The sequence below is a fragment of the Meriones unguiculatus genome, chromosome 11 (assembly GCF_030254825.1).
Source record: "Meriones unguiculatus strain TT.TT164.6M chromosome 11, Bangor_MerUng_6.1, whole genome shotgun sequence".
NCBI classification, from domain to species: domain Eukaryota; kingdom Metazoa; phylum Chordata; class Mammalia; order Rodentia; family Muridae; genus Meriones; species Meriones unguiculatus.
This window is the reverse complement of record NC_083359.1, coordinates 90,559,495-90,584,611: the sequence shown is the minus strand read 5'-3', so window position 1 is coordinate 90,584,611 and position 25,117 is coordinate 90,559,495. Positions and strand designations below refer to the sequence as shown.

The 25,117-nt window shown below is 42.4% G+C and overlaps 2 protein-coding genes across 13 annotated transcripts in view; both read left to right on the top strand.

The window, feature by feature from the left end:
- Ddr2 (discoidin domain receptor tyrosine kinase 2) overlaps nt 1–18,121 on the top strand; it is a 131,124-nt gene extending 113,003 nt beyond the window's left edge. For all 3 annotated transcript variants that reach the window (XM_021640615.2, XM_021640616.2, XM_021640617.2), the window contains 6 exons: nt 914–1,137; nt 2,400–2,527; nt 4,523–4,711; nt 4,980–5,214; nt 7,989–8,138; nt 12,167–18,121. In XM_021640615.2, the coding sequence (XP_021496290.1) occupies nt 914–1,137; nt 2,400–2,527; nt 4,523–4,711; nt 4,980–5,214; nt 7,989–8,138; nt 12,167–12,301 (1,061 nt within the window). In that variant the 3' untranslated portion in view covers nt 12,302–18,121. The remainder of the gene's footprint in view (nt 1–913; nt 1,138–2,399; nt 2,528–4,522; nt 4,712–4,979; nt 5,215–7,988; nt 8,139–12,166) is intronic.
- Nucleotides 18,122–20,925: 2,804 nt separating this feature from the next.
- The window catches only part of Hsd17b7 (hydroxysteroid 17-beta dehydrogenase 7), a 33,947-nt gene continuing 29,755 nt past the window's right edge, over nt 20,926–25,117 (top strand). For 2 of the 10 annotated variants that reach the window (XM_060364634.1, XM_021640621.2), the window contains exons 1-3: nt 20,930–21,104; nt 22,759–22,962; nt 24,320–24,412. In XM_060364634.1, the coding sequence (XP_060220617.1) occupies nt 21,070–21,104; nt 22,759–22,962; nt 24,320–24,412 (332 nt within the window). In that variant the 5' untranslated portion in view covers nt 20,930–21,069. Of the gene's footprint in view, nt 21,105–22,758; nt 22,963–24,319; nt 24,413–25,117 lie in introns of all 10 variants that reach the window. The other 8 variants (XR_009584633.1, XM_060364637.1, XM_060364635.1 and 5 more) reach the window with 7 other exon arrangements.

The window sequence follows — 25,117 nt, the reverse complement described above, 5'->3', positions numbered from 1 at the left end:
TGGATAGTTGAATCATTTAATTTTTGTTGACTTCTCTTTGGTAAATATTCATTACGCTAGTATAAGATCTTATTTTTGCGGTAAATATCTATTTTAGCTTTTCTAAAGGAAAGTACTGAATAAGGTACAGAGTGCCAGTTGCTTCAAATCCCAGGTCCCAGTTTAAAATGTGCTCTAGAGTGACATCAGGAGTGATGTTGGAGCATCTCTGGCATCCTTAGCAGCCTTCCAAGGTCATCAGTCTCAACAGAGGAAGGCCTGAGTCACTGATGTGACTAAGTAGAAAAATAAAATCTCATCAGGTAATAAATTTGCTGAAGGAAGAAAGGAAGTTAACATCTATTTTATCACTGATGGAGTAAAACTCATAGCTCAGCACACTGCATTCATCTAATTTCCTAGAAGCAGCAAGACAACTATCCGTAAGTTTATTTTCTTGACAGAACTGAAGAAAATAACCTATTTCCTAAAGTCCACAACTTCTCCCATATGAAGCATATTCCAACTTTCTAAAATTATGGCATATCTTAAAGTAGATCATATAAATTCAGTCTGCAATTGTGCTGTTAAATTAATGGCAGCATTCTGAAATTAAGATTTAAATTAAACCTTCAAGACTACCATCTTGGTACAGCATAAACCTTCCTAAGGCTTTGGCCACACAATTTCACCGGATTAGTCAGGGAACTTGTTCATGATGGTGCCTTGTGGAGTGAGAAATAAAATGGTGGCCTACATTCTGAAGTCCAACAGAAAGGTGTCTAGACGAAGCATAACTGCCCGCAAGTAAGTATGTGTGAGGAAGGCCAGGCTGCAGTAGGGCTGCGTTCTCGCTACCCCCTCAGATCTTCTTTCTTAGAGATATCTCCACAGCTGCCCTTGGGAACCAGACTCAGTGCCCGTGTCTTCTCAGGCTGCAGTGGTGTTGTGAAACCAGCCCAGCCCAATGGCCCTGAGGGTGTGCCCCACTATGCAGAAGCCGACATAGTGAATCTCCAGGGAGTGACAGGTGGTAACACCTACTCTGTGCCTGCTGTCACCATGGACCTACTCTCGGGAAAAGATGTGGCCGTGGAAGAGTTCCCCAGGAAACTCCTGGCCTTCAAGGAGAAGCTGGGAGAAGGCCAGTTTGGGGAGGTGAGTTGATCTTTGGAATGAGACACCAGGCCCTTGATGATGTGAAGAAACTGGATGGGTAAAGAGGATGAGCGGAGCGAGTGTCCAGGCAGAAGGAACGTCACAGCAGAAGGTGTCCCCTCCTTGTCTGTCTGCATTGCTCTTGGGATGGATAGTTAACGGTCAGCTTCATCTTTGTGTAAGAACTATGGCTTTCCTTGAACTTCTGGTTTCTATATAGATATAAAAAAAGTTAAGGGCACCAAGTCACCAGAGTTCAGATATCCTAAAAAAATATGCAATGCTTTCAAAAACTATTTACAATGAGTTACTGAGGGTAGGGCTCGTGCATGCCATCCTCTTTTCTGAAAAATCTAGAAACATCCTCCTTGCTATCTTTTTTTTTTTTCTGAATGAGAGTTAAATGTCAAAATGGTAAAAAACAAAACAAAACAGAAACCTCACCCCTGCCTTTGGTGCTGGAATTAACCACCAGGGAATGAATCACCACAAAGATAAGGAGGAGCCCTTTCCGAGTTGCCCTTGGAATGATGCATGTAATAGTAAACCTTTCACTCTTGCATAAGTCATCAGAACCTTCGGAGAATTCAGAGCCGTGTTTTCTGCTGTAACAGGAATCCTTGAATCCTGTTACCAAGGTCCCAAATATAACAATGGTTTCAAATGCTTACGTTGTTAACTTCCAGTATAAATCAAATATTCTCCTTGTGGGTAGGTTTGGTGTTAGAAGAGGCAGAGAGACCCATAACATCTTTCTGTGGTATGACATGGACTAATTCTGCCCCCTGGATTGAAACCCTATGCTCGCTGTGCTATTGCTAACACATAGCCATAATTTACAACATTCTCCTCACCCTAAGGGACTATCTTAGGAAATTGCCTTATGTTTAATATGATTAAGAAATTAACTTTCGCACATCAAAGTTGAAGCAATTATGCCACATGGTGTTTTCTAGTGGAGTTACGCTTTGATAAAATACTACAATGCAGATTAATTCCTTCCTGTATCAATATTCCATTCAATGTATACTTTTCTTTTTTTGATAAGGCACCAACATATTCTATTAGCTGGGTACTTTAGCAGTGTTTATTAATTTTGTCAATTACTTTAATCTAAGGTGTGCCACCCATAGCCCCTTACTGGTCTCTGATTACTTTGCTCGAGTTGTAAGAGTTAGTTTATCTCCAGGACATGCTCAGCAAGAGTACTGAGCCATCTCCAGGAGAAAGGATGATGTTGAGACTCGGTGACTTTTGTCTAGGTTCATCTCTGTGAAGTGGAGGGAATGGAAAAATTCAAAGACAAAGATTTTGCCCTGGATGTCAGTGCCAACCAGCCTGTGTTGGTGGCCGTGAAAATGCTCCGAGCAGATGCCAACAAGAATGCCAGGTCTGTGGTCTGCATTTTGAAATCTCTTTTGCTTGCTTCATGGTTAGGATGAGGAATATTTATGTCAGTTCCTGAGTTTTTATTTTTCTTTCTTCTTTTGAGATGGGAAGGTCTGTGAGCTGTCCCACAAGCCCACTGTTAGGCTTTATGCTTCCAATATGGCCAGAAGAGCCCATCTTTTCCAGCACCACTTTCAAATACAAATGTATATATTTGCATTGTATTCACAATGTTCTTACTTCCTAAGTCCCCTCACCCAGTGCCAACAACAGCCCGAGAATGCTCTTCACTCCTGAAACCCAGACATACTCTTCAATGTCAACCTCTCTTCTTGCTGACTTTTCATAATGAGACAAACATCTTTTTCCCTATGTCTTTGCATTCCCCCCCCACCGCATCTCTGTTTATATTCTCATCCTGGTTTTTTCTCTTTTATGCTCCTTTTCTTCTATGTTCAGCAGCCCCTCCCAAATGAGAAGTTACTTCTACTTGGAAACACACCCATGGAACCCTGAGCAAAAGAACCCACAGTCCTTTAACAGGTTTCCCAACTGGCTAGCAGTCTCTGGATCCTTTATCCTTACCCTGCGTTGCCCTCTGGCTGCCTTTCCCTTACAGTAATGGCGAGTTAACCCTCACCCAGAGAGGCATGCTGCTGGAAGACTAATTGTCTGTGTCCCAGAGAGACCTGAACATCTGGATACCACATGCATCTTCCCCTGTGTGTTGTCTTGATTTGTCTCACTGACGTGCATCCCAAGGGGAGGCTTATTATTGCTAGTCCCTACATTACTGTAAATTCCAAACACAACGATAGGTTTCATTAAAAGTCGTACAACGGACAGGATGTGAACTGAAGAGGAGAGAAAGGTGAGGAAATAGAACTGTGTGGGCTCTCACATTTTAACCAAGAGCTCTGTCTTAGCATTATTAACACGAATTAAAAAAATTACACTTTCCCAGTCTCACACGGAGAGGGTCTGTTCCTCATATTAACCTTTGCACGTGCCTGGAGAAAGTGGCAAGTGGGAAAAGTCATTGTATGAGATCAGACAGTACAGTTCTGGGTTGTTTGCCTTGGTGAGGTTTGTGGGTCAACCTGTACTCACTCTTGTTTGGTAGAGATAGAGTGCCTAAGTCAGGAGTATCACATGTCACCAAAACTCATGGTCTGGGATTCACAGGAAAATGAGAGGGGAGACACTGACTCAGGACTACACTGGTTCCAGGAATTTATATTGACAGAGTTTGATGTTCAGTGTAGAGTTCCTGTAAAACCCACCAGAGACTTCTAACTGATTTGCTCCTGTTGTTTTGAGAATGTGGGCTGTTGGCTCCAGGTTGGCAATTTACGACTCAGTGTGGCTGTCACTGAGAAGCCAAACAGTTCTGAGTTTGGGGCCAATGAGTACTTTTGAAATGATTTTAGTTTACCATCATGGCTTTCAACCAACTCGGTTTGAACAGGCTACCAAATCACTGTACGGAGTGGCTGACTGGTACAGATGGTATTGGGGAAAGGCAGTAGGAGAAAATAAGGAATGATCAGCTCATCAAGAGGATGGTGCGCCACTTTGTAAAAAAAAAATTCTTCAGTTGAATGGTGTCATTCAGTAGCTTTTGAAAGAGGCAAATCTCTTAACAGCACTTGTGTTGATTTTTAGTGGAAAGCTCCATTTGCAGAAAAGTCTTAACACACATTTTTTTGTTAACAACTCCATATGTAGTGGGCATTTTGCCAAATACTAGGGATATAAGAGTGAATCATAGACCTTGTCCTTGAAAATGTTATTATTGAGTAAATAAAGGTCCATTGTTTTCAAGGAAGAGTTGAATGTGATAGTTCTGGGTGCCGGTTTGTTATCACCTCAAAGATTAACCAAAGGGGAACAAGGCATGGTGTGACGGGTGGGAATGGACACTGCCCTGTATCCTTCCTTGCTCATTTCTGACTCTGCCAACCTCTGTCTTCACCTATAATCACGTCCTCCAAAGGAATGATTTTCTTAAGGAGATAAAGATCATGTCTCGGCTCAAGGATCCAAACATCATCCGTCTCTTGGCTGTGTGCATCACTGATGACCCACTCTGCATGATCACAGAATACATGGAAAACGGAGATCTCAACCAGTTTCTTTCCCGCCACGAGCCTCTGAGTGCTTGTTCTAGCAGTGCCACGGTCAGGTAAATGAGCCGCGAGTTTTGTCTTTTCTCTATGGCATTGACAGTAACTCCAAGGTCTGAAAATGGGAGTGGTGAAACTTTCCAATCGTCGTGGAGGTAGTATGGGAAATAAATTGGTATGCAGTGAACGATGGGGCAGCTGCCCATTGGGGGTGACCAAACAGATTCTTTAAGAATGGGACCAGGATATAGATGGTTTAGGCCTGGTCTGTTGGTTAGAATAGGCCCCCTCCACAGCTACTTGCTCTTTTCTTCTGTGTGTCCCCAGTTACGCCAACCTGAAGTTCATGGCTACCCAGATTGCCTCTGGTATGAAGTACCTTTCGTCTCTTAACTTTGTCCACCGAGATCTGGCCACACGAAACTGCTTAGTGGGCAAGAATTACACCATCAAGATAGCTGATTTTGGAATGAGCAGAAACCTGTACAGTGGGGACTACTACAGGATCCAGGGCCGGGCAGTTCTGCCCATCCGCTGGATGTCCTGGGAGAGCATCTTGCTGGTGAGTTTCTACCTCTGTGACCTGCTGCTCCAGGGGGAGGCCAGGACAAACTGGAGGGAGCAGGAGGCAAGCTCTGGCGATTTCAATATTTTCCCTGATTTGAGAGGATCTTCTCTAGATACTGTATTTCATCATCCTCATCATCATCATCGTTGTCATCATCATCATCATCATCATCATTGACTTGTCTATGTCTGTTGGAAAAAAGTAACACTCTGCTATAGAAACTTTAGGGAAAAGTTTTAGAAGTATAAGGAATTTAGTATCTTTTCCCTTCTATTTTTTTTTTTTTTTTTACCTATTGAATGGTCTTATTTCCAGGCATTAAAATCCTTATCTGTTAAAAACTTACATTGCAATATATTCTTTCTATATTAAATTCATGACCATGTTTCTTATTAGTTAGTTAGAATGGTCTGTGTATTATTGTTTTGGTGATTTTTATCATTTTCTTGTTGAATGCATCATTCTTCATTTCATGATTTTTATCTAATTCTTGGTGTTCAGCATCATGAATGAATGACTTCAGGTGTCTCTCTTGGAGCTCGATCTTTCTGGCCATCCACATGTGAGCTACTTCAGTGCTCATTTGACAGCCACTCAGCTCATTAAGGGGATGAATGAACTATAAACTTCGACTTTCTACAGTGCTGCTTAGATTGTCTTCCATGTAGTCAGAGACAATCCTGAGCCCAGTTGGAGTTGATTTATTTCTAGTTCATCTGCTTATTTCTACCTGATATTTATATAGGATTCATAAATTAATTTTGAAATTCAAAAATGCATATTATCTTTTCCTCATCAAGATAAGTGTAGGTAATGCTTTGGAATACTGCCTTTGAGATTTCTTGCATGTATTTCTATGTGCAGATGTCTTTGAATTTTTTTTATTTTTATTTATACAATTGTGTGTGCATGTGTGTGTTGGTGGGTAGGAATGTGCATGAAAGAATGGGGGGTGCAGAGGCCAGAAAAAGGTATAGGATCCCTCGGAGCTGGAGTTACAGGTGATTACAGGGAACTGACCTCAGGTCCTCTGGAAAAAGGATAAATGCTCTCAATCTGTCTGTTGTCCTGATATTCAGCATGCTGAAACAGGAGGATTGCCATTAGTTAGACATATGCATGCCTTGGCTAGTGAGATCCTATTTCAAACAAAAAAGAAAGAAACAAAAAGAATGATGCTGTGATATATGCCATTTTATAACAACCTAATGCCATTTCATCTCTATATGTAAGCCTTCATTTTTTTTTTTACCAGTTTCTAACATAACCATTTTTTAAATATAAAGGTGCTGTGTGTTATTTAAAAATGACATATTGGATTACATTCAGAGGACTGTTTCCTCCTCTAGTTGTTGCATTGTTAATGGACTTATTGACTGGAGTAATTTAGTGAATCACTCCTTTTATTTTTCTGACCTAAAAATCAATACCCTCTACATGTCTGTGTCACCATCTTTATTTAAGAAAAATGTGTATTTTTTAAATAATTTTTATTTTTTTTATTAATTACACTTTATTCACTTTGTATCCCCCATAAACCCACCTCTCCCCTCCTTCCCCTCCTAATCCCACCTTCCCTCCCCCTTCTTCACGCCTGCCTCTCCCCAAGTCCTCCCCAAGGGGAGGTCCTCCTTTTCTTCCTTCTCATCTTAGTCTATCAGATCATGTCAGGAGCGGCTGCATTGTCATCTTCTGTGGCCTGGTAAGGCTGCTCTCCCCTCAGGAGGAGGTGATCAAAGAGCAGGCCAATAAAAAAAAAAAAAAAAAAGAGCAGGCCAATAAGATTATGTCAGAGGCAGTCCCTCTTCCCATTACTATGGAACCCACTTGGACACTGAACTGCCATGGGCTAATCTGTGCAGGGGTTCTAGGTTATCTCCATGCATGGTCCTTGGTTGGAGTATGAGTCTCTGGAAAGACCCCTGTGTTCAAATTTTCTGGTTCTGTTGCTCTCCTTGTGGAGTTCCTGTCCTCTCCAGCTCTTACTATTTTTCCCACTTCTTACATAAGATTCCATGCACTCTGCCCAACGGTTGGCCATAAGTCTCAACATCTGCTTTGATAGTCTGTAGGGCAGAGCCCTTCAGAGGCCCTGTGTGGCAGGTTCCTAGGTTGTTTCCTGTTTTCTTCTTCTTCTGATGTCCATCTTCTTTTCCTTTCAGGATGGGGATTGAGCAGGAAATGTGTATTTAATGAGTGTTGATCACACCTGATTTCACTGTTGTCATTTGACCACGTTATCTTCAAGACTGTGGCTACACCTAGATAGGGAAGTGAGAGTTTTGGATCCACTGGGCCTAACTCTGGGCACTTAAAGCACTTCCTTTATTCCTAGTATCAAAACAATCGATTTCTCATGCTAATTTAGACATTCCCCAGGTGACTCTCCAAGGCGGTCAATATTCTACAGGTGTACTGAGAGTCGAGAGAACCTACAGGTGTCAGTTCTAATGCTCAGTCCAGTGGCTTATGAACTGAATCTTTCAGCTCTTGGATAGACTCCAAGAGAAGTAAAACTAAGAAGTAAAACTAAGCTGAGGTCCAGGGATGGGAGAATGGTCTTGCTTCCAGTACATTCATGTTGCTACTTCTGGTTCCTCCATCTTGCCAGGTTTTCAATATGCCTCGCCCTTGGTAGGGGAAGAAAGACCGATCCCAGGCAATAAGCATGGAATATGCTGCTGCTGCTGCTGCTGTTGTGTGTGTGTGTGTGTGTGTGTGTGTGTGCCTGGCTTGAGCTGATATTTTTCTTCTTTTTCCTTCAACAGGGCAAATTCACCACAGCAAGTGATGTATGGGCCTTCGGGGTGACTCTGTGGGAGACTTTCACCTTTTGCCAGGAGCAGCCCTATTCCCAGCTGTCCGATGAGCAGGTTATCGAGAATACTGGAGAGTTCTTCCGAGACCAAGGGAGACAGGTATGAACTGTTGGGGATGTGGACTTGAGCGCTCTCAAGGGAGGGAGAAAGGAAGGTCCTGACTATGTAGGAAGGCCCCCACTCAAGGATGGAAACAAAATTCTGTTTCTTATGTTCAATCTATGTGTTCAATCTATGTCTGGAATCTAGATTCTCTGGCAAGTCTGTTTTGTGGTTAAAAAAAAAAAGGAGTGTGGGGACTTAATAGAATTTGTATAAAAAAAAACCCTTTAGAATAAGATATGGTGTTGCTTTGAGCTGGTGAACAATGCTTTTGGACTTGGACATTCACAAATTGACTAGTACAGCCTGGTCCTTCTCTGGGAAGGGACCTTTTGGCCAATTTACTAAGTCTTTGGGAGTTAAGGACAGCTGAGGCCTCAAGCTCACAAGGCATGCTGATTCCCCAAGATATCCAGTTTTCTTTTCTCTCACTGGCCATGTTTTCAATGCTCCTGTGAGACTTAGGAGTTAAATCTTGTCAGTAACTAGAGCATTGCAGTCCCCCAAGTGGTCTGTCTGTAGCACACTTCCATTACAGCACCTCCAACAGGCAGGTGATGACAGCGAAAGACCGGCTTTGCGTGAGATAAAAAGTGGGTCCTCTCTGGCTTTACCTGGACTTACACAAGCAAATGACAAGGAAGAGACAGGGACAGTTACACTGTGCATGCTGAAAATGAGAACAGACCTGCAATTTGATTTTTATCTCAGTGTTCTTTAAATAATGTAGTAGCGGGGATTCTAAATTATCTATCCTGGTTAGGGGGTGTCTTAGTGACAGTTTCTATTGCTGGGATAAAACATCATGACCAAAAGCAAGTTGGGGAGGAAAGCGTTTATTTGGCTTATACTCCCGCATCGACACAGAGACCAACATAGCTTGCTCAGCCTGCTTTCTTACAGCATCCAGGGCTATCTGCCCACGGATGGCTCCACTCACAACACCCTCCCCAGTCAATCACTAATTAAGAGAATGCCCTATAGGCGTGCCTACATCCAGATTTTATGGAGGCATTTTCTTAACTGAGGTTCCCCTAGGTTTCTTAATTGCGATTTCTCAGATGACTTTAGCATGTGTCAAACTGACCTAAAACCATCCAGCACAGGAGATAACTGCTCTCATATTGTGATAAAGCAAAGATTTGCTCTTGTCTTTATGAAATATGCAATGGACCAAGAAGAAAAAATTTCCCTTCCAAGATTAGTGTACTCAAACCACCCTTTAGAGGACATATGGTCAATTAAGAATTGTGTGTTTTAATGCCGCGCCTTAAAGATGGAGCTGGTTTCCGCCTTCCACCTTCCCGATGGTGAGTGCTCTCTGTCACGAACAACTCCACATTTGGCTAAGGCCAAGGATCTGGCTTGCTTCCATGTATGTGGACCTATCTGCATTGCCCACATGGCATGCTGAGGTTGGCTACCCAGAGGCTATTTAAGCTGTGGGCTGGCTTTCCCCAGGGTCAGATGATTGTTCAAGGTTCCTGAATAAACTGCATTGAAAAAAAAATAAACTTTGTTATTAAAAATAAAAAAAAATTGTGTGTTCAATTAGAAAATAGATCCTACTCATTAAAATAATGATTTTAATTTGAGTGTATGCTAGAATCATAGGCAAAAGTGGGGTTATTACAAGGCTCAGTTTTTTTTCAAATTATTATTTATCAACAGAAATCCTGCAGAGTCAGTATTTAAACAAAAGCAAAATTAGACCACCACACATACCACAAGAGGAAGGCATCCAAGACCTTTCTTGGATACTGTTTGCTTTACATTAGGGTTCATGATATTAAAAATGGTCACTAAATAGTCAAATGTTATTTCAATTCTGTTATTCAGTTTCACAAGAACACGTCTTTTTAAATCATCTGATAATTACAGAAACTTCCATTTCTAATAATCTTTAGCACTTGCCTTTTCTTGTTTAGTTTTGGACAGTCTACGTGAAAAGGCCCACTATTTTTACCCACACAAGGTACTAGCAATGAATCGAATCTACTCAGGATCAAGCACTACAGTCAAGTATTTGACTGAATCCAGGCCAAAGCCAAATATTATCATCATGTACTGAGGACTTCTCTGTTGTAACTGTAAATTTTGTGAAAAAAAAATTACTAAATTTGGCATGTCAAATGTAAATAACTAACTATAAATTTGGTAAAATTAATTGCTATTGTTTTTATAATTAAGATTCCAGTATTCATGTTTCAGAGTTTGACATGAACATATATGGAGAGTACTGTTTCTGTCAGCAACGAGATGGCTTTTGTGATCACCTGGACTACAAAAATGTGTAGTTAGATGAACTCGTTTTCCAATAGTTGATCTAAGCTATTGGACACAGGAGATACAAGGAAGAAGAAAGACAATGTTGCTAATCTAAAACCTAGAAGAAATTGCATCCTTAGGGTTCATAGCATGAACAATTTCCTTCTATTTAAAATCCTTAGATGTCGATAGCAAAAATTGCAAATATTAAAAATTTATTGGGCTTTTTTGCTTTCAATTTATAGTCACAAGATATGAAGAAATTCCAGATAGCATTTGAATGCTCTTACAGAATAAGTAGAACTAAGTAACTAAAATGAAATAGTTCTAAATTTTACTTTGGTCTTATGAGAGACAGCAAAATGGTAAATATCATATGAAGTATTATGGAACATAACTTTAATTTGTCAAGGCTGTAACATTTTGAAAGGGGGCCTTAATAATTTCAGTTATTTACTGTTGTAATTTTTGATATGTGTTGGCTTAGGATGGGTTTTGTTGTTGTTACTTTTGAGACTGAGTCTTGCTACATTCCCACCATGGCCTTGAACTCAGATCTTCCTGTCGAGCCTCCTGAGTAGTAGGATTACAGGCCTGCCACTACCACACCTGGCATTCCAAGTAACTGTAATAATTTTTCTAGCGTTCTCTAGTGGGAGCCTCAGAAAGAGCTTTAAATTTTATGGTTAATATACGAGAGCTGCTCGTTACGCTTACTGGCAATGGTTCCTTTCCAGGGCTTGGTATTTTATAGTGCTTGGTATTTTAAAAACTATGGTTTTTAACATTTTGACTTAAATTTTGTTATATTTAATTTGATATTTCAACAGAAATCAAAGATTTTGCCATTGGCATTTTTTTTTAACTGTGAATTAGGAGTTGATGGGCCTATGTTATTGGTATACTCTAGGTAAAGCCTAGCTCTAATGATACATGATACCGGCTGGTGTTACATGATGTAAGGCAGGGCCATGGGAAGTAGTTAATGATTAACCAGGTAGAGCTATTAGGTTCAGCAAGGGCAATGGTGTTTGATGGTCCAGGGATCATGGAAAATTTAAGTGTGGTTTAGTAATCTGCCAGTATAGCAGGGTATTTAAATTATGGGTAAGGAGATGATAGCAGTAAGATATAGAAGGCAGAAGATGGACTCGGAGTTGGCAGAGCAGCATCTCGCTCGGAGAGTTGGTAATTGGCAACTTCAGAGTAGCAGCTTAGGCTGGGATGGCATAGAGTGAACGCACCTGCTAGTGCAATCTAATCTCATCTAAATGAGACCAATAGGGAGGAGGGAGAACACAGAGAGCAATGCCAGGCATCGCAAGGGTACAGCCTGCATCCTATTTTCTGCATCTGGCTGAAATAGTCCCCTAAAAGTTGCAATAAAAAGTCAAGTTCTTTATGGAGCTGAAGCTACAAATGTACTTTATTTCTGTCAGATGGACTCAGCCAAGATTCACCCTCAAAAAACTGCAAATCTGAATTCGTTTTGCATTGGTTTAATCATCAGCATGAAGATAGGGTCCACAGAATGGCCTATGGTGAGATAATGCTTGAGGGAACCAGAATAGACAAAGGTAATGAGAAAGAGGGCTGATGAGCTAGAACTCTGTGAGTCAGAAGAACAGACACACCACACTGTTTGTGGTTGCTGAGTTCGATAAAGTCGTGAGGGCGTTAACCAAGCTATGATACAACCCATTCTCCTTGCTCCTCCTAATCCATATTTTCTCTCTTTGAAATTTTTTTTCCCAAAGATTTATCTCCCTCAGCCAGCCATTTGCCCCGACTCTGTGTATAAGCTGATGCTCAGTTGCTGGAGAAGAGAAACCAAGCACAGACCATCATTCCAAGAAATATACCTTCTGCTTCTTCAGCAAGGGGATGAGTGATGCCGCCCATGCTCCTGTGGCCCAGGTCCTCCCCACAAGACCCGCTCACCCACGTCCATGCCACTCCATCTGGACATTTAATGGACCTGAGAGACAGAGAATTACTCACTCTGCCTTCTTACTGTCTCTTGCCTCTTCCACTACACTTCCCTACTCTCTACCACTGACTCATATATACTTTTTTTTACGTGAAATAACTAAAAAAGAGAAAAAAAATATAGAGCAGATAAAATTTAGTAAAAGAAATATTACTTGATATACCAAAGTGTTAGATAATGAAGACTAGAAATTCAGATAATTTATAAAGGTTATGCTTATGTTTATGTGTCCTGCAATAGTTTTTTTCCATGTCACTTTCTGTAAAATACCTTAAGAAAGAAAAACTTGAAGAATATGAATGTCTTGGGAAACATGAGATTAGAGATTAGGCTTAAGGGAAACACTTGGTAGTGGTGAAGAATTGTGGGACTTGGTATTCCACAGCTAATGGATGGTTTTTCCGACTTGGATGTGTCCCGCTCTCAGCTCTCGCTCCCTCTCTCTCCTGTTAAAGTGAGTGACATGTTCTTAAAAAGCTCTGCCTTGTTTCTTGGAATGAATGTTTTCTTCATCGCTGGCCCGAGATCAGGGCATAGCTATGAAACAGGGCATATGGGTAGGCAAAAGTATCTGTTGTAAGGCTTGTAGGAGTGTAGTTGGACACAGGAAGGAAAGGTTGAACAGGGTCCTCAGTAGATAGAAGTCATAGGAAAGGAGATCCATGGAGGATGAGTAGCAAGTATACTCTTTGTTGTTCACGTGTGAGGGTCTTCTCTGTCTTGCTTAATCACTTTCACCTGTGTGTTTTGCTGACAACTTGACTTTAATCAGTAAAGCCTGGTGTTTTTATATTTTAATGGTTTGCTCCTTTGGTTCATCTTACCCACTTCTATTTCTTCCAATATGTGCTGCCTCAGTGGGACCTGTAGGCTAGGGTCTGAATATCTGAGGCATAAATATCCAATTCCATGTCCAACAAACAGTAGGCCTGTCCTGAGTGTTCCCAAAAGGTTGGCCTAGACCACTGAAAGAAGTTAGAGGAAGACTTACTTGGGAAAATATGGAATCAGAAGATAGGGATGTAAATGGGCTTCCCCAGAGGTGAGGAGTCTCTCTGAAAAGTTTCAGATACTAGCTGAAAAATTATGCAAGGAAGAGGTTCTTGACCCCTGGATATATATGTCTGTATGTGATAATGAAGGAACAGCTATTCTGTGTCACTGAGTGTGCTTTTGCCAATGAGAGTGTGGATGGAGGCAAAGCCTGAGTTTCTGGCTTCAGGATTCATGAAAACTGGTGGACAATCAAGCAAGTGTCACCTTCGAGAGGATCTTAAATTCTTATCCTCCACAGATTCTCAGATTCAGCAGGAATCTAGGAAAACCAAACTTAGAGTCCTATAGAGGAAAACCAAGAAAAGGTTACCAAATAAGCTTCCCTTGGCTGAAAGAAAAATAGCCGTGCTCTGCTTCTGTTGTCTACCCAGCCAGCTTGCTCCATGGTCTCTTGAATGTTCCTTGGTTGAGACTCAGCATGGTTCCAGGATACAGCATAGCTGTAACTCTAAGTCTTAAAATTAATTTTGTAGATCCCATTCAGTCCTCGAAAATTCCCCTTTCCCATGGCTTTTCTATCATTCTCAGCCTTAGTCTTTCCCCAGACTAACTTGGGCATTGATTGGAGATGGAGGAGAGCACTGGGTTTGGAACTCTGGCCCTCTTTCTGCTCCAAGGCAAGCTTGCTATCTTCCCAAGTCTTGTTGTCTCTCTGAATTTGTTTCCTTGCCTGTCTATTAAGAAATTTGAATTAGATGGTCTAGAAATCCGGTGTTCTGCTATGTTTTGTGCTTGCTGAAGGACTAGATTTGTGGTTGATGTAGATTCAGTTACTGCTTGGAAAATTGTGGCCAGTAATAGAGATCCTCACAGACATTTCAGTAAGAACCACACCTGCCTTGTATCTTTTTTCAAGTGACCAGGTATTTCTACACATTATCTCATTTTGTATTTCTAGGTCCGGACATATTTCTTTCACAACTCCTGACTATATACTTTAGGATTCTATTCCTTTACCTGCCATTTAAAAATCATGTTTAAAAATGAAAATTTCAGGACTTTGCATTATAGAAGTAATTTGTTCCAGATGGCTATCAAATATGTATCATCATGTACAGGCACTTTTAATATTTGTTTTTGGTATGAAGGAGGCTCTACCTTCTGGCACTGAAACTTTTATATTACAGACACAGGTTTAGTTTCTATTTACACTTGTAGAGTTTAGCAATATGGTATAAACATAGTAGATGATAGGGGCTTACTATGTAGACATAGCAGGTAGCTCAAATCTAAATTAGAGGGATGAAGGTTGGCTTTGGAAAAAGAAAGCAGAAACAGACGAGAAACTAGGGGTTATTGTTATTTTCCCAAGTTATTCATGATGATATATGTGAAACACTTATGTCAAGATGTCCTTTAGACTGTCAAATCTCAATTTATACCTTTATCAATACCTGTATTGGTAGTCAGGTCCATTATTTTTTTAGTACTGGGATCACACCCAGAGCTCATACATGCTAGGCAGGGGCTCTGTCATTGATCTATAGCCTCAGTATCTATGTTCAGATCTTGACCTGTTGACCAGACAAATATGTAACTACATCACATATGTAGTGACCTGGAATGGAAAGAAGTGCCCTGAGGGCATAATGCATCGTTGGAGTTGTGGAAAGATCACCTGTGAGTGCTCAAGACTGTAGAACAAAAGAGGGCTGTACGCAAGTGTGTAAGAAGTATTTTCAACAGTGGTTACACAAATGTGTGTGTCTGTGTGTGTGACCAGATGGAGAGGATGAGGAGAAAATGAGAAAGAAGGCGCCATAAAGAGAGGCAAGGAGAAGATATGGGAAGATACAGGGCTAGGCAAGGCAGGCTGTCTGGAGGGCATGAAAGCAACTCTGATATATGAAAAGAGATCTGAGAACGGCTAGAAAAAGTGGCTTTGAAAAGAATGCAGGGTAAGTAAAAGAAGAAATGCTGGATGGGAGAGCCTATGTTTATTAAAATGACGTTAGGTACACTGTAGGAAATGGAAGGGATTTTTGCAGAGTTAAGGAAAGGGATGGTCTTTGTGGATATAGAAACAGGTAACCATCAGAGCCGTAAGGGAGTGACATTTCCATCTCAGGGGACGTGGGGACGGGAGGCACTTTGCTCCCCTGTGTGTTCTAGACCACATTTAGTGCTGGTAACAAGCCAATGCGGTCTGTGCACTGGGATCGGTGTTCCATGTGCTTTTCGGGAGTGGAGATCTAGGAATGGGGAGCTTTCGCTCATTAACGAATCATCTCCTTTCAATAATGCTCATCATTGCTGGGTCCAGGATGGCCACGGGAACATGAAAACAGTAGGTGTAAATCAGTCAAGACTCAGTCTTTTGTGATGTTTAACAGACAGAGGGAGTGCCATACTGGAAACCTGTTTGTTTAGCGCCACCCAGCATCCCACAAGAAAACCCTGGTGAAGGGCTGGGCTGTGCATTTTAAGGAAAGAAGAGAAGGGTGTGTGTGTCAGGATGAAGGAACCAGGGGAAGATGTTCTGAAGACATTCACTAGAAAACTTTTTATCCAAAAGTACTAAATAAAGATAACTACAATACATTGACCATTGCGACTTTGATCCTAAGTTGAATTCATGGGCCTGGCATTTGCTATCACAGTCCTCTTTTCTTTTTGTTTTTGTTTTTTGTTGTTGTTTTTGAACCCTATCTCCTTAGGTACTGTGTGGGGTACACCCCTAATGTTTTGGCAAGATACAGATTCCCCCTAATGTTTTGGCAAGATACAGATTCTGGTATACTCCGGGAAATCTTTTTGAACTGAGGTTTCATATTCTAGAAACAGATGAATGTCATTAGCATTTGGTGAATTATCTGGAATCCTGAATTAAGAAGGAAAGAAACTGGGTAGTTACTAAGAATTTGATTTTGAGCAGTTTTAACCCTCTTCTCTAATGAGCTCAATAGGCTGGCAGGAAAAGACTGAGGAGTGACTGTGTAGGTGACCAATACTTTTAAGAAACATTTTATTTTGCAATTATCTGAGAATTGAAATGACGTACAAAAGAATCAGTACAATCCTGATTTAGTTCCTTCTCAGCAATAATATTTCAGTCTATTTTCATCCATTGAAACCATGGTCTACTTTGAGCCCTTTTCAAAACTAAACTCTAGGCTTGTCTTGGGTTTCACCAGTTTTCCTACCTTGTACTCACTTGCTCACTGGATATTACTAGCCTTTGTTGGTCTGTAACCTGACCTTGGTGGCATACATCATGAAAGACTCTATCTGGATATTATTCTACAAACTAGAGAAAACAGCAAATGGACAAGCTCATCTATGAGTGAACAATATCCTACCTATTTGCTGAATCCACTTTCTTAAGTAATGCTCATCATTGCCGGAACTCCAATGTCCACAGAATTACACACCAGGCAAGCTTAATAATGACTTCCTCTGTTTGGACTCCAAACAGCCTAAGAACAACTTAAGAAGAGTAACAACATAAAAGGCATTTAGGCAGAAGGAAACTCTAAACAGAAGAGCAGGACTTTTGTTAGTGACAAGAGAGCTTTAGGGTAAACCAATACTTTGGTCAAGAACAAAGTGGTGCTTAATGAAAGCAGGGGTAGTTTGTGGATAGAATGTAACACAAATACAAGGTGAGATTATACACTGTCTTCAGAGTAGGAGATAAGCTTCTTTAGCTTAGCTGTTTGTCCTTAATTGCAACATCAGCTGCTAAATTAAACGTAAACACAATAGCTTTGTGGTGAAAGGTTGGGTTTTCTGTTAGACATTTTGAATATAATTGTCTGTGGCTTATGAAGTTCCTATCACACAAGGGAATAGTTTGTGAATTTTATGTCTTTGATGAATAAAGTGTGGAAAAATTGTTATGTATCACAAATGTTAAATTTTGGGAGAAATACTTCATAACATAGAGGGCTTAGTTTCAATTATGAAAGAAAGGGAAAAAAGGGTCCTTCAGGCAATGTATCCCCTTGAATCCTTTGTAATATGAAACTGGTTCAGGCAGCCATGCAAGGTAGTTCTCACAGGGCTCTAGGTCAAAGGCAGAGAGAAGACTCTGGCCCCAAATCCAGCTCTTTTGAAACAAGCTATTTCGTTTCTACTCGAGACACCTTGCCAGTGACTTTACTGGTCTCACAGGAGAACAGATCTGTTTCAAGGCTGATCTGCAATCGCAATTGTATGTCAAGAAATCATTTGCCAAAGCAAAGGCCAGACAACTGCTTTCAGTGCAAAGGGTGTTTTTGTTTTTTTGTTTTTTTTTTAAAGCTTGGGTAACGGAGAAAGTTGAGAGCATTCCTGCACACACACCAGGGGTTTGTAATCTACACTATTCACCGGAATGGCTCTTTGCTATTCACGGATTCACCTCTTCTTGCCCACGTCCTGTCTCTGAGGACTGACCTTCTGCAGCAATATGGTGGACTCTTCTATGATGAGGCAACATCTGGCTTAACTCCACAGGCCATGGTGGAAATGTGTCTTGTCAGGGGCTAAAAAGCAAATGATTTAATTTCAGCGTAAACCTATCATAGTCATTCTAAAATGAAGTCCATAAAAATCCTCTGTATTAGGAAAAGGAATGGAACGTGATGCCAATTGTATGTTTTCTCTCCTTTATTTATTCTCTGTAACTCTGTTGGATGATGAATTGTAAATAATTTAATCAGTAATTAAAGAGCCATGCTACAGATGGAGGCTTCTTTCTGTCTTAGCAGGAACAGTGCTGGTTATCATTCCTCCCTATACCTTTGCAGAGACAGGGAAAGAGCTGCAGGTGCACACAGTATGGACATGCCTATTCAGGCTACCTGGCAAAAGGTCACATAAAAAGGCTTGGGATAGATCTTAGTTGACAGCTAACTAACATGGCTATGTCTCTGACATTTCCAGGCACAGTCGAAACTAATCTTCACATGACTGGGCCAGTTCTGAGTCCAGAGTTTCCAGAGTTATTTTGGGAACTTTTATTGTTATTGCTGTAAAGTTTATTTTGAACAGAAACCTTTGCTAAATCCAAACACTGTCTGTCCCAGGCAGCTGATCACACAAGTATAAATCAACAAAACTATATTCAATTGGAATCCAGATTCAAACTTCACAATAGAGATTAGGGAGGAGTGATCCCAAAAACATTTTATTTTAACCTGCAGAACAGATTTCTGAGTAATATGAACATACTTCTTTCAGCAAGTCATAGGAGATAAGAGAACGGGTATAAATTCTCAAAGAATAAATGGAGTATTTATGATCATTCTTTCTCTGCAATGTCCAGGATTTCAGGAACCAAGGCCAGGAACTCCTCTGCCTGAGTGGTGGAAACAAGGGCATTGGAGATGTTCAGAGAGTAATTCTGCTGTCAACACCTATTGCCAAGGCTTAAGGGAAAATATGAGCGATAACCTGCACCCCCCCACGTTATTCATAAATCTCAATATGTAGGTTGTTAGTGAGGGTGGAAATTATGTCTACTCAGTTTTTCATTAGCAATTTGCAGGGGTTTGGTTAAGTAGCAGAGAACAAGAAAACTACTTTCCATTTATAGTTTTATATTTATTTCCTATATGAAAAAGAAGTGACCCACATATCTGTAAATCATTCTCTTCCATAGTCCTTGGATCCTGCACAGGGTAACACATGACCTTTTACCATCAATGAACTGGGTAAAATCCCAAGTTAGTTTTAGGCATTATTTCAAGGGAAGAGGGGTGAAGAACATGAACAGGAGAAGCCACACAGCCCCAACTGACAGTTGTTCCACAGTCCTGTTTGCAAATTAGAGGCAGTCAGTTCTGGTTTATGAGAACCAAGAATAAGAGCTTTGTTACAGGAGCAAAAGATACATCTCTCATCCTGACCTACGCTACCATAAAAGGAACCAGAGATCAGTGTCAGAGCGTAGGGAAGAGACACATTTAGCACATGGAGCATAAAAATGATAGAGTTGATACACCTACTATTCAACTCACATGCCAAGACTTGTCAGTGAGGCTGACTCACTGTGTGCCACGCTGTGCTGGTGTCCGACAGAAAAAGCACCTGAACCATACAAACCCAAGATGAGTAGCTTTGCAGTGATTGAAAACAAAACAACAGAACAACCACTTACCTATACATTAAAATATATTTCAAATGTTTTAGTTGTGACCTCCCTATGACAATTTAAAAAAAAAAACAAACATTCTAGTCTAACATTCCAGTCCATCCCTTGAAGGTCACCTTCAGCAGAACAAAAGGAGGAAGACCCTAGGATGGAAGTGATAGTGGAGGGACTTCCTCTGAAGTGTTCCAGGCTGGTCCTCCACCGATTCTCTTCTGGGATTGTGGTGAGGTGAAATCCCTCCCTGACATATCCAACCTTTGATGTCTTCCTGGACCGAGTTCACACTGATAACCACACAATAGAGCTTTAGAAAAAAAAAAATCTCAAAACACACCTGGAAACATGTTAATTAAGTTTACAGTTTCGTGCTGGGCCACTTCCACTTGCGTAGCTACCCTATAGGGTGTGGTGTGAATACACCCGCCCCACCCTAGACTCTAAGCTCTCCGATTTCTTTAAAAACGTGAGATTTCTTTGGGAGAGCCACATAGTTTTCTCTGTTCTCTTACATGTCTCCTCTGATCTCCAGAGTTTAAAAAAAAAAAAAAAAAGGATCATTTGGGTATAGAATCTCAAGACGAGTGAGAAATTTTCTCCAAGGCTTTTAGAAATATTGTTAAGTTACCATCTTTGAAGAACATCTGAAATGATCAACCTCTTAAGTTTCAGCAGTTGGTTGGCATCGTCGATCAAAAACCTCTAGATCAAAACCCGGAAAAGATCTCAGTCCTTTAGGATCATTGCTATTCACAGTAATTACAGCTTTGAAACAGGATGAAGTTTGTTCAGTCATAGTATGCGTGAGTACTCATACTTTCACTCAGTGTTCACCATCTATAAAGAGCGAAAGCTGGAGTAGGAATTACAAGAGCTGCACAGGGTAATTTCATATTATCTGAATTTAATAAAAAAGTGGAGGTGATAATTTGTATGCATTTGCCCTTCCCTCCTCCATTACTTAGCCGCAACCCCAAAGTACTCCTCTGCGAGGCTGGGCGCCAAAAAAAAAAAAAAAAAAAAAAAAAAAAGGCCCCAGCAGCCCAACAGGCACTGAAGGAGATGACAGCACACATTCCTTTAGAGTTAGGAGACTCTGGTTTTCGTTCCACATTCAGAGCTTGGAAATTGCCAATTTTTCCGCGATTCCTAAGAAAGCAACCCGGACTTCGGTTTCTGCGCCTCGCCCGCCCTCTCCAGCTCCGCCCGCGCACTCGCCTCTCCCGGAACGAACCCCTCGCCCCGCAGCCACACCTCCAGCCAGCCAGCCGGCTTCTGCACGCTGGGGGCGGGGACTGCGTGGATTGGCCAGGACCCTTGAGTCACGTGGCCCCGCCCCTCGCCCTACCTCACCCCATCCGGCCCGGAGGCGGAGGGAAGAGGCCGCGCTGCGATTGGCAGGTCTAGGGCCCGATGATGCAGGAGAGGTGGGGCCTGGCAGAGCCTTGATTGGCCCGGCTGTGCTGGGGCGCGGACCGTGGTACCGGCTGAGAGCTGGACCCCGCGCAGCTCTGGGTTAACTCTGCTGGGCGGCGTGGAAGATGCGGAAGGTGGTTTTGGTCACCGGGGCGAGCAGGTGAGGCCTCCTACGGAACCCCGGAGGCTACGTTCCGGGGTGCGGGGAAGCGCAGGTCGGTGACCCTGGACTGATTTCGGTGGGGACTCCACTGAGACCCTGCTCTGCCCTTCCCTGGGCTTCCCAAAGGGTGCGATCATGCCCGCCTCACGGGGTGCTCGGTAACTGGCGCTTTGAATTAAACATGGCCGTGGAAAGGAAAAGTCGAGCGCCAGTGATTGACCAGCCGGGCAATGATGCAGAGCCCATGCTGTCAAGGGCCCTGGAATTTCCACTCAGACCCCGCCACTCCCCCCAACACCCGTTCCCCACCAGTGGCTTGGTCTCCGAAAGTGATTACTGTAGGTGCCCACGGTTCACGTTAGCCCTAAACACGCGCTGTGTCTCACACTCCGGGAATTTGAATGTCAGCATCCAGGAACTTTAGGACAATGGGAGGCTTTATTCCCTTAGCACACTCCGCATACTCTTCCCCAGGAACGTAGAGACCCATCGGTCTCTTGCTGTTACGGCTTGCCCCAGTGCAGTCACGGTTCATAGTTACTCCAGGCTTGCTCATTTGACCCTTGGTCTCCTTTATTGCCTACTGGACTTCTCATTCGTCCACGAAGAACGTGTGGAGGGTGGAACCAACCAACCTCTCCCCAGCTCGTTACATTGATATTTTTGAGGAATTGATAACAAGGTTGGTTAAATGGCACTTAAGCCTGTGATCTAACCACACCCATATTAACTAAGCCGGTGTAGGAAGGGTCTCTCCCGGGCTTTTTGTTAGCATGCCATCTCCTTCAGGGCAACTGGTTTTTGTGCACATAGAAGTCAGGACTCATTTTGTGTAATTTTGATATATATTGGGTGTGCAACTACACACACACACACACAATCTGATATTTTGAAGAAAGGGTGAATAGGCTCATATATATTGTTGCTGGCAGGACCACCAGGTTATGTGGCTTTCAGACTCACTTTGGGGTTCTGTTTGCTGCCCCTCTGCACCAGAACGTATTTCATTGCTGCCGGCAACTGGCCCCATCTGCTGGACACTCTCATATTGCACTTTGTCTGACCTCGTGTGCCAGCCTCTGGGAGCTACACTTGCCCCCATTTGATTGGCATTCCTAGCTTCTGTCTACTTGCACTGAGGACTATTTGTTTCTGTTGGGTATTCTGTGATTTAGTAGTTGACAGAGATTTAACCTCCCACCGTTCTCCTGAAAACACACAAATGTGCCCCAAACCAAAACCTCACCCGTTCACTGATTGGGATTTACAGTCTTCCTAGTAACAAAAATACCAAGAGGTGATAAAACCCTTGCCTTTGTGGGACCTAGGTAGCACAAGAAAGTGGGGATATACTAAACAGCTGATAGGATCCCCAGCATTTGCTGGGGGATGTGTTAAATCACACCCTGACAGGTACCCCAAACCCTACTTCCTGTGTCATTGAACCATTTTAGAGGGGGGCAGCTGGATGTGCGCCTAATCACATGGCTTAGCAGGGGCTATCCCTTCGCATAACGTTTGGCTATGTTCTGTCCGCCTGGGCTTCTCACTGGAGCTCGTGTTGATGCCGATCAAGTTTCTGAACCGGAGAGAAATGCCCGAGGTTAGCACCGTTTCAGTGAACTCATGCCCCGTGCGATTGTCTCCTCAGTGGCATTGGGCTAGCCCTTTGCAATCGGCTGCTGGCAGAAGACGATGGGCTTCACCTGTGTCTGGCGTGTAGGAACTTGAGCAAAGCAGCAGCTGCGAGAGAGGCCCTGCTGGCCTCTCACCCTGCGGCCGAAGTCAGCCTTGTGCAGATGGACGTCTGCAGCCTGCTGTCTGTGGTCCGGGGTGCAAGGGAAGTCAAGCAAAGGTACGTCTCTTTTTGACAGAGCGCTTTCTCATGTGGTAGGGCAGCATAGCATGTAAGCAAATGAGAAAGTTCAGGGACATGTGGGAAGGGAATGGGTCTAGTATAAAGTGAGTTATACTGAAGGAATCTGTACTGAATGATGTGTAACTCCAGAGAGCTTGGAGGTACCCTGTCCAAACTGGCAAAAACATCGCTGTGTCTGACCCCAGGTCTTTCCATCTGCTCTGCTCTGTTATATCAGAAGTAATGATGTTGTTTTATCCAGATAGAGACACTGTGGCAATCCTTTTATCTTTGAATACACCAATTATGCTGTTTGACAGAAGCCAGAGCTTAATTTCCGCATTTACTGAACGTCGCTTCTTCATGCCTAGCAAAATAAAGTTTATAAATTAGATAATGGAATAATTAACCTGAGGTCCCACTGGCTTCACTTACATGGCAAATGGAGGTTATAGCAGCAACAGTGTCATTACTTAAAAAAGTCATTTTAATAATTTGAACCATATGGTTGTTCTGTAGCATGATCAAGAAATGCTGGTGCATAATCCATATTGTCAACCAAGTAAATATTTCAAGGTCCAGTTTTATTAGCTGTTGTTCTGTCCTGGGTTACATAGAAGACACAGTGTGGTGCCTAGGATTCTGGGAGATACTCTGAGCATCATGGGAGCAGGCCCTGCATGCTTTGATCCTACTTCCAGTGGGTAAGGCTTTTGAAGTTTCAAAGCTGAAAAAGCTCACTCAAGTTTGCATGTCTCAGTGACTCCATGACATGTATTCTGGAGTGAGCCCACTGAGAACACCTAACCCCCATAGGGCATTTACAGCTTCAGGGGATGAGAGTGGTCTTTAGTTTATGGGGTGTAGGCCCCGGCATGAACAGAGTGCTTTCCACTTGGGTCTTCTGTTTGGGTAGATACCTGGCTATCCAGATTCCAGCACTGATAGGTCAAGTCCGACCTGCTATATATTATATAAATTTAACTTGCCAACTGGGTAGGATATGAACTGGTAAAAAAAAGGGCAGTGACTTTGTAAAACAGAAGAGAAGGACAGGTTTGATGGAGAGTGCTCCGTTGCCTGCTTGGTGGGCTGCCGTTGGATTTTCTTTAACTTCTTTAGCTTTAACTTCTCAGCCCATTGAAACTACCCCGAGCAAAGAAACTCAGTGTTCACTGTGACTAAAGAAACTGTTGAGAAAGAATTATTGCAATTCTGATGTCACGTAGCTTTTGTGGCCATCTTAATTGGTTTGGAAAGGGTTTTTCTGTCCTTGGACCTTCTGTGTTCTAGAGATGGACTGCGGTTGTGCCTCCTCTTTCCTTACAGTGTCATTTTGGTGTTTTTCTTGCAGGTTTCAAAGATTAGACTATTTATATCTGAATGCTGGTATCATGCCTAATCCCCAGCTAAATATCAAAGCATTTTTCCTTGGCATCTTTTCAAGGTAACTTTCATGTTCTAGCTCAGTGGTTCCCAACCTGTGGGTCGTGACTCCTGTGGGCGTGAATGACCTTTCCACAGGGTCGCATGTCAGATATCCTGCATATCGTTACAATTCATAACAGTAGCAAGGCTACAGTTATAAAATAGCAGTGAAACAATTCTTACGATTGGGGGTCAGCACAACATGAGGAACTGTGCTAAAGTATCACAGCAGTAGGTAGGGGGAGAACCACTGTTCTAGATGAGCTGAGTGCAAGGAGGGTGTTCATTTTGCTGGCAGTGGTTTTGCCTTTCACGTGAATGTTGAGTTGGGGGATGCTGAGACGGATGAAGATGCATAGCTGGCACCACAGTAGGCAAGTCAAGACTCATCTCTGTGGGAATACTGCATGTTGTCATGGTTTTCACAATGTTCTAAGTCTCTGGAACATTCCATCTCGTCAGATGGCCCCTGTCGCCAGCTTTTGACATGGCTGAATGTGCCTCTGGCGGAACCTTTTTAGGTTGGGCAGTATTCTCAGAGATCCTCCAGCCCCAGCAGGCTGCATCGCAGGATTCCTAGCTGTGTGTCAGGTACTCTGACCAGTAAGTTGAGGGAATGCAGAGAATTAATGTGTGCCCGAGAGATTCTAAATACACAGGAGGATAGTGGCTTTCAAAGCTCTCTAACCACTAAGCCGGGTCAGAAATATGTCATGTTTGCAGC